This window comes from Centroberyx gerrardi, chromosome 16, assembly GCF_048128805.1.
Source record: "Centroberyx gerrardi isolate f3 chromosome 16, fCenGer3.hap1.cur.20231027, whole genome shotgun sequence".
Lineage (NCBI taxonomy): Eukaryota > Metazoa > Chordata > Actinopteri > Beryciformes > Berycidae > Centroberyx > Centroberyx gerrardi.
In genome coordinates this window covers 19,391,345-19,404,826 of record NC_136012.1, presented here as the reverse complement: position 1 = coordinate 19,404,826, position 13,482 = coordinate 19,391,345, and the positions used below count along the sequence as shown (strand labels likewise).

General features: G+C 43.7%; 1 protein-coding gene across 1 annotated transcript in view; it reads left to right on the top strand.

The window, feature by feature from the left end:
• diaph2 (diaphanous-related formin 2) overlaps positions 1 to 6,126 on the top strand; it is a 386,425-nt gene extending 380,299 nt beyond the window's left edge. The window contains exon 31 of the mRNA XM_078288946.1: positions 2,081 to 6,126. Within this exon, the coding sequence (XP_078145072.1) occupies positions 2,081 to 2,145 (65 nt within the window). The 3' untranslated portion in view covers positions 2,146 to 6,126. The remainder of the gene's footprint in view (positions 1 to 2,080) is intronic.
• The last annotated feature ends 7,356 nt before the right edge of the window (positions 6,127 to 13,482 follow it).

The following is a 13,482-nucleotide window of genomic DNA, read 5'->3' as shown; positions in this document are numbered from 1 at the left end:
AGTGGTCACAATTTACACAGCATTCAAAATGGCCACAACTTCAAATCACAAAGCAAACAACAGTGTTCTGGCTAGTTCACACAGATGCCAAAGAGATTCAATGCCAAAAATCTTCATTTTTATAGATCTGTTTGTTTTTTTCAGCGTGTTTCTGTGTGTCTTTTATGATTTTGCTCATCCCTCGATTCCTGTGCAGCCTTTGCGGTCTACGCCAGTATTTCTCCTCCTTTCTTTTATCTCTCCTCCCTCTTTCTTTCCGTCCTATTTGCAGTAATATGCAGCCCGAACCGACCCCATATAAAAGACAGAAGGTCTGCATTCTCCAAACTCTGGCTTTTCATGCTCTTCTGATGGACTGGGGGTTAGAGAGGACTGCTTGTCCAGAAATGAGGTCACAGCAATTGGGCTTGCAAATGATTGGCAGGAAAAGGACATGGATGTTTTGACACCCCTACTTTTCTGTTTGTTTGTTTTTTCAATTCTATCCTTTGTTTCTTTTTTTCTCTTTTGTGTACCATGGTTGCTCATTTTGAAAGGAGAGAAGGTGTGCAGGCCCTGCCCACAGTGTGGAGCACAGCCAGTGGATGGAAAATACAGTGCATGTATAAGTACTGATGATGCAGAGCCATTTTTGGAGACGCTGCCAGAACATGTCAGGTTCATACAGTGGTATGAACAGATCACCTACATGAACCTATGTTAAACAAAAAGAAGCAGGGAATACAATACCTTTCTACAGGATCTGCAATATCTTGATCTGTTTTGCTTTATCTCTTTCTGTCTTTCTGTTCCTTCCCTCCCTCTTCCTCCCTCTCTCCTCCTGTGCACCATCTGCATGATGCTTTGCATCCAATCTGAGGAAAGAGTGCTCTCTGTTCTCCACTGCGGTGGGAGTCCTTGTGGAGTGTGTGTGTACGAGCCTGTGTGTGTGTGTGTGTGTGTGTGTTCATAGCCATCACAGTCACTCTCAGCTCATTACCTGACATGATGGATGGAGCTGGTGCCATTAAACAACGCCCAGCCCAGGACGCCTGGCACCCTACAGCTGGCACTGAGTAATGGGCATGGTGGTGGCGCCACGCTTGGAAATACCAGGGAGTCCTGTGTGGGTGTGCCTGCAGTCATCTCCATGGCTATGCTTCCTGGTTCTGTCCAACCCCACCTGCCACCTGGCTGCCCGGCAGATGCCATGGGCATTTCTAGGCAGGCATGGTTGGATAGCATGGGAGGAAGTGTTTGTATGACTCTGTCATAGAATTGGCATCAGAGCAAATCCAAAGTGTTACTGGACTTGCAGACTGACCATAAAGCCAAAGTAAAACATTCAGTGACACCAACCACCAAGGTATATATGTATGGTTATACAGCCACTTTTAACTTTTATTTTTGGACGTGAGTGAAGTGAGTGGATTTTTATTTTCCAGCAAAGAAGTTCAGGATCCTAACATTTCACCCTATATAATTTCACACACAATGTTTCTGAAGCAGTCCAAAAATACTGTATCACCCCCACCACCCCCCCATCCCCTCCCCGCACCCCCCCACAGCACACACACACACACACATTAACTTTCTTTGAGCGTTTGTTCACTGTGTACTATATGCGCGTATACTCATTATTCCGCTGTGTTCCCTTGTGTTTAGGCCTGCTTTGTGTGTGTGTGTGTGTGTGTGTGTGTGTGTGTGTGCGTATGTGCATTTAGTTTGTCCTCTCCGCATATGCTGTCTCTGATGTGAGAATATGAGAATAGGTTGAGGGGCTCTTGAGTGGGAGCCCGGATCAGGAGCTCAATGGAGTTACTATGACACCAGACACAAGCACCTCCACTCCAGCAGCTTCTTCTGTTTCTCCACCCTCCCCTGCTGCTCTCCTCTCAATCAGCCCAGATTTGCTTCATGTTGTTTCTCTTCTTCTCTCCCTCCCTTTTCCCTGCCTCCCTCAGTTTCTCTATACACTCTTTCATTTAGTTGAGCTTCTGCGTGCCACTGTGGATCAATTTAACAACACGTTCTTGTTCTTTCTTACTCTCTCTCACTGCTTCTTCTCATTCTTTTTTTTGTTTGTTTCATTTTTGAACAGACAACCGCCGTGCAGTCCTGGAAAGGTCTCGGTCACGCCACAACGCAAATCCCCAAGCTCGATGATCACCCGCGCCTACCATAAGACGCTAGATAAGTGCCAAAGAGGCCTGCGAGGTGGAGACCTGGAAGACATCTAAAGGAGGGACAATCCACTCTTCAGTGTGGTGCACACAAACACACACACACAAAAGCACTCATACACATACACATGCACACACACACACACACCACAAGGTTTTTGGAACAAAAAGGCCTAATAAAGCCACATAGAACTGAGGAGAGGAATCTACTACAATACATCACACACAGGATGTTTATTGGTCATGCTGTTTGTCTGACGCCTTACATATTTATTCATTACTTGCTCACTGCTCTACATGTTCATGTCCTGTCTACAGATGGGGTTGATGCATAGGAGGGAAAAAAAAGGATTTTTCACATTTTTTTTATGTTTTTTGCTGTTTAAACTGAAAATCCAATTAGTTACTTGCAATATATCTGCCACACGCCTTCTAATACAATCCCTTTTTCTTGATAAAAATACTACATGCCACATGCGGTTTTGTTTGAAAAATGAAACGTGCGTAGTGTTGTAGAAAATAGACATTCCGCCGAGAGGGACTGCACCATTATGTATGCTTATCAGCCAGAAGAACTTTACTAACTACACACACAGTACACAGGGGCAGCAGGCCGGCTGTCCTTCAACTGGAGGATGTGGAGGACGTCGTCATGCCTACTCCCTGCTGACGTGTCCTTGAGCAAGTCACTGAATTGAGCAGCTCCAGAGACACTGAATTTCCATTCAGGCATCAATGAAATATCATATTATTTTGTATTATTATTATTATTATTGCCAATCCTTTTCTTGAACCAACATCCACACAATTTCTGTCACCATAGATGTAGTATATATACCATAAAACAAGTCCAGATGAATCATTTCATTACATTACATATCCCACAATGCCACAAGAGCTGCACTCTGTCCATGTGAATACTTGAGAGGATGTGACTCATGGATCTGGAGAGTATGTGACTGTAATCTCCGTCTTGACAAGATACATTTTATTTATTGTTCTGTCTTGCTAATGCCTTAGGGTGCTGAGATCTGTCCCAAGGTCTCCTTTGCTGCTCATATGAGAAGCCGACATATTTCTAAATGCATATACAGTACTTGCCCGCAATTTCAGCTAGCAGCAGCGGGCATCAGAGTAATTAGAGTTAACGTCAAGCTGAGACCTTTCCAGAAGTCACTCATTTTCCATTTTGAACCATTTTACATTCAGATTATACAAAGACATTACAATGGATTTCATTTGAATCTGTTTCTATCTATATATTTCCTTTTTAGACGAAGGCGCTATGAAAGGCCCCGTTTCTTGATGGAACCTTTGGGGTTATAGCTAAGTGTTTCACAGCCGTTTGACTAACACTTTACTTCTCACCTGCTCAGGCTTTCACCAATAAAATAAATGCACAGGGGTTAGGGGTCAAGTACAAAATGATAGAAACTACGCTGTAAGCTTTGTGCCTGTATAAGGACCCATTGTCAAACAGTTTTTTCCTCTTCACGTTCAGTATTTATTCATATATTCATGCCTAGGGCAGGCTTGTCCCCTCAATGCCTAAGCAGTAAGCAGATGCTACAAAAAACAACCATTTCATCCACATGGAGAGTGGGTATAGCCGGTGGAAATAGACTGAGGGGCAAAGTAGACAAGATGGTGGCTGTCTTAGCAAGTGAGTTTCCACACACCCTCCAATTCCCCACTGCTAATGGCATAAGTGACCCTTTTACCATAACGTGATTTGCTTCAGTAATACCATAACTCTGCTCTAGGCTCTGTGTGTGTGTGTGTGTGTGTGTATGTGTGTGTGTGTGTGTGTGCCAAGCCAACCCAATAATCGGAACAGGAACCCAGGCAAAATAGGATTCAGTGTGCTTGACTCTTGGGCTGAATAGATTGAGAGTTTTCATTTAAACAATCTGCCAGTGCTGCTTGTGATGTGTCTGTTTCCCGATGCCTCTTCTCCTAGCTCGCATGCTTCTAAAAATGCAATTTTACACATCATCTCGGCTCAAGGTGCATCCATAATGCCCCGAGAAGTCTGCATATTCAGGAAGACAATAATTCTAGTCTGAATATAAGGTTCAAACAGTCACATAGAGAAAGCATAGAGAATGAGGTTTTCGTATTAGGGATTCTCCATAGATCGGGCTTTTAAGAATGTGTTGCACACACGAGAGATGGCTCCAGGATATCCAGTGCTGCCAAAGGCGATGATTTGCTTTTCTAATTGCAACTTGCCCTTTGTCCTCTGCGCCATCACGCACACAAGAAGCAACGGATAAGATACAATATACAATTTTTCTGAATACCAATACTCCATCACACAAATGGCCAGAAGCTCTACTGTGACATCTGGTTTGTTATTTTCACCTTCTGATTGGATGCTCCACATGCAGCCGGGGTAAGAGATGAGTCGTGGTTCCTGGTTGACTTTATTACAGTATCTATTTCTCTTTGAATAATTCGACTGACAATTTGTTGCTTCATTATTATTTAATCTAGTGAGGGTTTTTTTTTGACGTGCCAAGTTTTTATGAAAAACACAAAACTGTTACCAAACAGCGACTGGATCCTCTGTTTTTTTCGTTTTGTATATCAAAGGGAGTACATATCTCATTTTAGTCAAATCAAAGTTGAGTTAAGACTGTACAGAAGTAAAAACTTGATTTCTACGTGTTAGCCATTGTTTAAAAAAGTCATTGATCCAATTAAGGACATTCATAAAGAATAGGAGATTGTGATGTGATTCTAAATGATAGTCATATGACGTTTATCACAAAATTCTCAGACAGCTTTTGTAATATGTAATTCGTTTGGGGTCAAAGAATTTTTGTAATGATTTCATTGTAGAATGAAATCAGGAGCTAAAAGCTACAGTGTCAGCCATTGTAGAAGTTCCAAGTCATGCATGTGTCCTGCATCTATCCTGCATTATTACTGTAGCAGCTACTACCGCCCATTCCTTTTTGAGCGATGCAGAGTCTAATTGAATAGAAATAATGCATTGCAAAACGTGTAGCAAATGGCCGTTCGCTTGACCAAACGGCTGAAAAGTGATCAGAATTCAAATAATTTGTCTTCATGAAAGAAGCTACAGTGCAGCAACCTTACAGGAGTAAGAGAAGCTTCTACGATGGCTACATCTTTGCATTGTCCCCATAAGTGATTGTTGTATTTCCCCAGTCTTTTAGGGTAATCAAAAAAAATGTGTGTTTATACAGAGACTAGCGGGAGAGTCTCAGGTGAAAGACCTGTGAACTGTTCCTCCATTTTAGTGTGAAACAGGCCTCTGTGTTTGGGCCTATCCATCCCATTGTCTTTTAGCTAGTAACTAATAAACCAGTTATATGACTTGTGCTCATGGTAATTGTGAGAATGAGGAGGCAGGGGTATGAAAAACTGTATCAAAAACTGTAAAGGTGCCATGTTGGTGGTGATTGGTGGCTAGCTCTTTAATTAAAAAAAAATTGCAATGGAACTTCACACTCACTGACGGTGCACTTTACCTCACTATATACTCTGCCAAGACAGAGAAAGAATTGTTTAATTTGAGTTGTTTGATTATGACTTTGCCACTAACAGAGTGAACTATTTGCAGAGTGCTATCTTTTGGTAAATAGTTCCCAGCTGCCACATATCCAATTCTTTCCCAATTTGTTAGTACTTACTATTGTGATTTGTGGAAGACCAATTGTTGTTGAATAAACAAGCGATGCTCATAATTGTTGACAAACCCTGTCCAACCATGAGGTTTAAGCTGCCATAGCCCTGCCTACCTTCCTTGTTGTCATTGAGTATGTTTTATTGTCTTAAGAAACATTTATATTTGTAACATCTTTAAGTTTATTTTTATCCTTAAGAAAATGAAAAAAACAAAATGGTTATGCACACTGTCCCTGCATAGAATATGTAATGGAATATCATACTAAATAATAACCACTTTGTTATATAAACTGATTTCTGAAAGATATGTCCTGCATTTTTGTCTTTTTGCATTTACTTATTCACGTGTCAGAGGTATAAAAATCATTCTTTATCGACCCTTGTTTACTATGCTATTCTTTTTTATCTTCACCTGGCGAGGGAATAGTGCTCTATTATTTTGTCAAATACTCAGGTATAAAATTACATCCCCAGTTTACTGTCTGGCAGGGCAGAAGATACCTGCCCCACGCTGACTTATGGACAGGGATTGCAGAGAGCTCCAGGTGTTAGCACATGATGAATGGGACAGCTCCTACCTATAAAAGCAACATATTTGGACCTTGGTGTCCCCACTCCTTTATCTTGCACAGTGTCAAAGGCAAAGTGATAATGCTGTCATGTCCAACAGTAGCTTAGGGAAATTAGCATCAAGTCAGGAAGGATCCAGATTTTTTTTTATTTTTATTTTTTATAATTTTTTCACAATCCAAATTTTCTATCTTAACCTAAGTTAGGTGGGGGTGGATTTTTTGCCCGGAGTGATTTCATAATGATAACCATTTAAGACCATTTTTGTGAATTTCGTTTTAAAAACCAACCACTATGTTTCCATTATAGGCAATCTGGGTTGAAACAATAATAATACTAATAAAACTTGAAAACATATCTTATTTTATTGTAGCATAATAAGAATACATGGGAGAACTGATGCTTTCTGATTCTGTGTACATTGTGTGTGTGTTTGTGTGTGTGCCTGCCTATGTGAGATGTATTGACTCTCCTGTTCCCAGGCCCATGTGTTCCTCCCGGCCTGGCTGTCTGCGTCCCAGGAGTGTGTGTCAAATGGCAAGGCAGAGCTGTTCCTGTCCCGGCCCCTTAGCGTTACACCCCCCCCCCCCCCCCCCCCATTTCCCTCCCCTCCAACGGCGTGTTCTCCCTGCGCGTGCCATGTCCCACTTCCCCGCTACAGCATGACATCATAAAATAAGGGTTGACACGGGGAAGTAACCCCTGGCCACAAGGGCCTCTCTTGCTCTCTCCCTGCACACACACACACACACACACACACACACACACACACACACACACACACACACAGAGAGACACACAGACCTCCATTCTGCGAATCCTGGTACTGATCTTCTCTGAGTCTCTTCTCCTCCCAGTGTGCAGCCAGACAGATGGAGATTCATCTCTCAACAAGCTGTGATCTGTGTTTAGAGATGTGTGCTGCAGAACACAAATCTAATTAGGTTCATTGTTGATCTTGGGAGGTTAATTTGTACTTGGCTGCAAGTAAACATGCTGAAAGAGGCCAACCTAGTTCTTACAAGGCACCGGCATTGCAGCTATAAAGAAGGGCACCTTTTTTATCTTCTTGACTTTCCAGGTGATTCAGAAAGATTATACCCCCATGCTATATTTGTCTGGTCTGGTGTAATTGCGCTTTGCACTGAGGGTGAGAGATCTGTCTTGGTTGGGGTGGTGGAACTAGGAATGAGATATGGAAAGTGTGTTTTTATAATGAGCTTAGAGGTACAGTTGTGTGTACGTGGCTGGTATTACTTTTTTTTTAGTTATTTTATCCTATTTTATTTTTACACCCCCCAGGTAAGTAGCCTTGTCAGAGTCTGAGAGATGAGCCAAGCCCACACACAAGTTATTTTCTTTTCACACAACCCCCCCCCCCACCTCATCCCCCCTCTCCACCTCTCCTTCTTCACGCTATACACAGTCGTGTTTCTAATGCGCAGGCTGACAGATCAGTTGTCAACAGAAGTACATAATTATGTCGCATTCTGCATTTCCACCTACTTGAGGATACGCAAACATTATGGAGATGAGACAAAGCAGAGAGTAACGATTCCCTCCTTACCTGAGCTAATTCTGTCTGAGGCGAATCTCGTTCGAGCAGCACTTGGCGCTTAAATACAAGGGTTTGATAAATGCATGTGTGTGTTTAGGGCAAATGAGCGTCTCGATAAATCTGTCTGTGAAAGAATTTTCTTGTCTAATGCTCTGCAGGTGTGTGTTCCATAAACAGCTCAATGTCATCTGTATTAAAGTATGTCAAATAATGTGGTCATCTACTGCAATGCAAAAGCATTAGTCATACATTAATGTTTTCGAGGAAAATGCCTACACTGAGTTGAACAAGTACTATATTCTGCCCCTCTTACCTAGTATACTATAGACATTGTTTGTGTGACATGAACAGTGTATTTCCCCTTCTCACCTCACTTAAGATCCACCGTGTCTCTTGTGTGTGAATGTGTCTCCAGCCATCCCGCTATTAAGTAAGTAAGTAACTTTATATATATATCACCTTTCGAGAGCAGAGACGTCACAAAGTGCTTCACAGAGGAAATAAAGCATAAACATAGATACAGACATAAAACACAATAAAAACAGACAAAAAAACACAATAAAAACAAAAGCAAATAGAAAATTACACAACAAATGGGTCTGCTTTTTTAAAGGTGTCCACAGTGTCCACAGATCTTACATTACACACCTCATAGACTCACAGACACTCGAACATCCTTCACACCAGACATTCAAACCGACATCGATCCACCCTGTTTTACTCTTTCACCCCTGGAGTCACAGGAACTCTCAATGCCCCGATCGCCCCTACTGGAATGTTACTACTTCTACCAGATCAATAGGCTTTTTTCAGTACATGAAATTTTAAAATGGCCCAGGAGATGCTTCTCTAGCATCAGTATACTTAAAGTGTTAGCTGGTAATACTCATTTTTGCATTGGGATAAGTGTGAAAAAGTTGCCCATACTGCTATTTGACAATGAGCGATGGGGATATTAATCTAACCCAGGAAACAACATGATGATAGATGCATGTCAGAGTTTGTGCTTTGGTGATATAGTATACTACTAATATACTGAATTTGGCAAGGATCAAATTTATTAGTAGTATACTATATCACGCTTAGTACATTTAGTACTATTGCATCCAGCGTGGCAATTCTATGAATATAGTTTTAGGATACACAGCACCCACTGTTCCTTCTTATATCTCCCTTTCTCCATCCCACCTCACCCCACCCATATCCAGGAGACATGGCTCCCAGCTGGGGAGGGTCAGCTCAGAGGAGACTTCAACCTGTCAGAAGAAATTCACATCTAGCCCCTCATGCCTCTCTTCACCATCTAGCCCTCCGTCTCTCTCTCACATCTCCCTTGCTCCCTCCCTGGCACCCATCACTCCTCCTTTCCTCTCCTCTCCTACCCTCCTCCTCTTGCCATTTGATTCAGATCACTGAGTCAGCCTCCGTCTCCTTTGTCTGCGGCTCCATTTTGCCTGGCAGATGGACAGGAGGAGAGGAGATGGGCTCAAATTTAGGGGAATGTGCATGTGTGTTTGTGAGATGGAGGGAGCGAAAAAAGAAAGGGAGGAGGAGAGAGACTGAAACTTTTCTGGGAGGTAAAATGTCAAACTGCAATGAAGTGAGGAGACTTATCTGTCAAATGCGTGTGAGGTCTTGCCTTTCAGGGTGCTGAGTGACAAGGCTGCAGTTAAAAGAGAGTTGAGATGAGAAAGTGAGGGCGACAGAATGAGTTTACCTCTCATTCAGTTAACTTCTCATAGCAGCCTTATGTGTATGTGCCCTATTTTACCTAAGCCAACGCATGATCTCAAAGTTCCACTTCCATTTTTTTGTTTTTTTTTTCTTCCACAGTCTCAAAAAGTCACAAATGAATCATCCAAAAAGAGTATGACAACACGAGCTCTCAACAACAGTCAACATTGGCATAATGAATAAACACATTTGTTGTTTTATTATGGTTGCATGATCATTTTAAGTCTTACAATATGGCCCAAATAGTACTTACAAATGGCTGACTCACTGTATACTCACTGACATGCCCTACATTGCTCTACCACTCTAAGCTCATGCTCTTAGCCCATGGCAATGCCTGCACACACAGCGCAGATGCAGGCCCAAGAATAGAGGAGGGATTGATGGATGTAGAAAGGGAGGAAGGGAGCTTGGTAAATGAGTAAGTGCCCTTCTGGATGTGGAAGCCTGCATAAAAAGACTTTTATAAAAGCCTTTCTTCGGATCATTTCGCTCAAAAGTACATAAAAGCTCTTTCAAAGTTTCTCTGTGTTCTTTGCCCTCAACTGAAATAGTCCCTGCGGAGAATGCAGAAACACACAAACACTCACGCACTCTGAAAGATGAGGATAAAAGGGTTGACCCCGCAAATACAAACTCACGCGTGCACACACACACACACACACACACACACACACACACACACACACAAGAACACATAGTAGGCTATAAACATTCATAAAAAATAGAGGGCATTCCATTCAGGCTGCCTATCAGTTTTTGGTTTTTTTTTAGCCCTAGCATCTTAACCCCAGATTATTAATAATGCTCTAGTTGAAACATAACGGAACTCATTTTACACTGAAAGGTTCAAAGTGTGCGAGCAAGCAAACATACAAGCAAAACAGGCTTTTATCTTTGTCTCCCACGGCAGCCAATAATGACCTGCTAGCTAGTGGAATGGCCAGCGGAGATAAAGGAGGAGACCCATTACTTCACTCAGGAGAGACTTGTGTCACTCAGCTATGGAGGAAAGGAGTGTGTGGGGAAGGCAGGAGATAGTGCGGATGGATTGAAGCTGCTGCGACCTGCAGACAAACCCAAATTAACATTAGAAGATGTTGTAATACACACAAGTGCAAAGTCAGTATTGTGCCTGCTGAACACAAGAGAAGTCTATCTTTTTTTAGCTTTACTGTTTCTTCTTTACGCTTAATTCCAAACGCATCATGCCAGCCTTGCATACTTCCGAATGAGCCCGGGTGTCGGTGTTGACCTGCTTATTTCCGACACTTGACTCGCTCACACACACGTAGCGAGCGCCGTATCTGAGTCACGGCCGCACAGTTGCTCAGACCCCCACTGCTACCACCCTAGCCTGGGTAAATATGCACACAGCGTGTCGGCACACAGGTGACACTGCCAACACATTTCCCCCTGACACAGAGACAATGTATGACAACACTTCCACCCCTCTCGCCCTCTTCCTCTGCGCCCGTCCGTGTGCCAGGCAGCCGTTGTGGCACTCTGCCTGCACGTGCCCACTCACCTGCCTGCGCTCGCATGCCAGCGCTGGGTTTGTCAGTTTCACCGCACAATGCCATGTGTTCAGCTAGCTACAGCGATGTGTCCTTCTGGGGAGCGGAGGGAGTAGCACAAGGTGACTGTTGATATTAGGATGTAGCATTTGCTACGCTGGGGCGCCTCCCTCATTGGTATTTCATGTAGAGCGCCGACGCATTCGTCACGTTTCATAAACTTCCTTATTATTCACTGGCGGGGAGTAATTTTGCCCTGCCGCTCGCAGTTGTGAAAGTGAGATAGAAAGAGAGGGAGGGATGACACTCTGAAATCCCTCTAATAATCTTCTTCTCTCTTCCTCATACATGAACTTGTTTATCACAGGAGCAGGTGGTTGAGTGGCACTCACCTCCCTCTGCAGCCCAGACACACACGCACACACACACACACAGACGCTCGCACACGCTCAATTCTGTGAGTCCTAGGAGTGATCATCTGTGAATCCCCACCCAGTTGCAGTCTCTCTATCCAGGGTCTGAGGGTAATCAGCAGGCATTCTGGAGGTTAGGCAAACAGAGTTGCCAGAGAAGTGACACATACAGTCAGGGCTAAAGGAAGCGTGGACTTGTGGGGGGAAAAAAATCATCAGTGGGTCCATGAACCAAGCAGCATCCCGCAGGTCCCATGGTGCTCTGGAAGCCACAAGGAGCCAAGGATTTGCTACTGCTGGTGTTGATGGCGCAGATGAATTGCTTAAGTGCACAGCATATGCAGCAGGCAGCTCTCTCCACACACGTCCTTGTATATCTTTGTTTAGTCGCGGACCGTGCCCATAAAGCCCAGCATAGCAGTGAGGGTTTTACGCCGAGCAGGTGGCCATGTTGTACTGGGCCAAAAAGCATAAAAAACAGCCTGCCCCTGGCAGCTGCCTGGCCATAAAACACATTTATACCATGATGTCCGTGCTTGTCCCTAAAGTGCGCTTCAGGCCATGGGGCCAGGAAAGTGGTGCCTGGTATACCAGATAAATTCTAAGTCAACTCCTAAGCAAAATAACAACAAACTTTGACCTTTGTAATATCAGAGGCTTTTTTACTGTGATGGCCATGGCACTGCTACTGCCTCTTAGAATGGACCACTTGCGTATCACATGCTTGATTTTTGATGGAATAGCAGTAAGTATAAAACGAAGGTAAGGGTACTTTTTTATTATTCTCTGCCATGGATCAGCGGAGGAAAATTGTTGCTGTTGCTGCAGCTGTTTATCTTTGGAGATACCGCAGTGTTTGCAGCGATTATTAGCTTCTCCTCCATGATGAGAATGTGGAACTAGGAACTAATATTTGGCAAGGGGGAGAATTTAACAACTTTTACCACTGCGGCATCCACTTGCCCCGCGCAGCCAGCTACCATGCTCTGCGCAAGCAGTTAGCCGCTTCTCACTGAAAACGAATAGAGGTGGTGTGGCCGCCCAGCGAAATTGCTTGCAGTGTGGCTTCATTGTAGGAACTGAAGCTGTGAAAGATAATTCAATCTGCACTGCATATAGCACCATACAGTAAAATGTAACAGTGTACAGTCAGAAAAGTACTCCTAAAACTTTCTGTGTGACTTCTTTCTTACCCCTCCGCTATTTTCAGAGTTTGTTTTCATTCTTGGACTCTAGTCCTCCTCCATTTCTTACTCCCTTCTAAAGTAAAGTGCCAGTGAAGTTGTCCCTAAGGTGGTGGATGCGCTGGAGCATAAAGTGTGCCACAAGGTGGACTGGCGTATTAATGGAGTCCGGCGAGAGCAGCTGACCTGTGAAGCAGTACGGTCAGCTGCTAGGTGAGCGCACCGCCACCATAAATCCAGAACAGGCATCCCCACTCTCTCTCTCTCCCCCTCTCTCTCTCTCCATCTCTCTCTCTCTCTCTCTCTCCACCTCTCTCTTCTCGGTCACACCCATCAGCCACCACTTCCTCCCTACTCTGCTGCACCCCTGCCACTGCTAATGGAATGTCAAATCAAGCTTTGTTACCAAGGGGTGACAGAGTGGTCAATAAGGTTTGGATGTTCCATCTAGTTAAGGTCGTAACCGCCACTGTTTGTGCTCTCGTTTTGGCCCATAACAAATAAACAATAATTTACTGTTTTAAGGATCACAGTCATGGTCCCAGGCTGAGTCAAGGATGCTGTTGGGTTGGATTTATGACCAACGGGAAGCTGGTGACCAATGTTATAGCCCGCTGGGATGCTATGATCTGTCTGCGCCCTGGATTTGTGGCCCTGTGAGTTTTTAACCTTTGTGCAGCCAATACA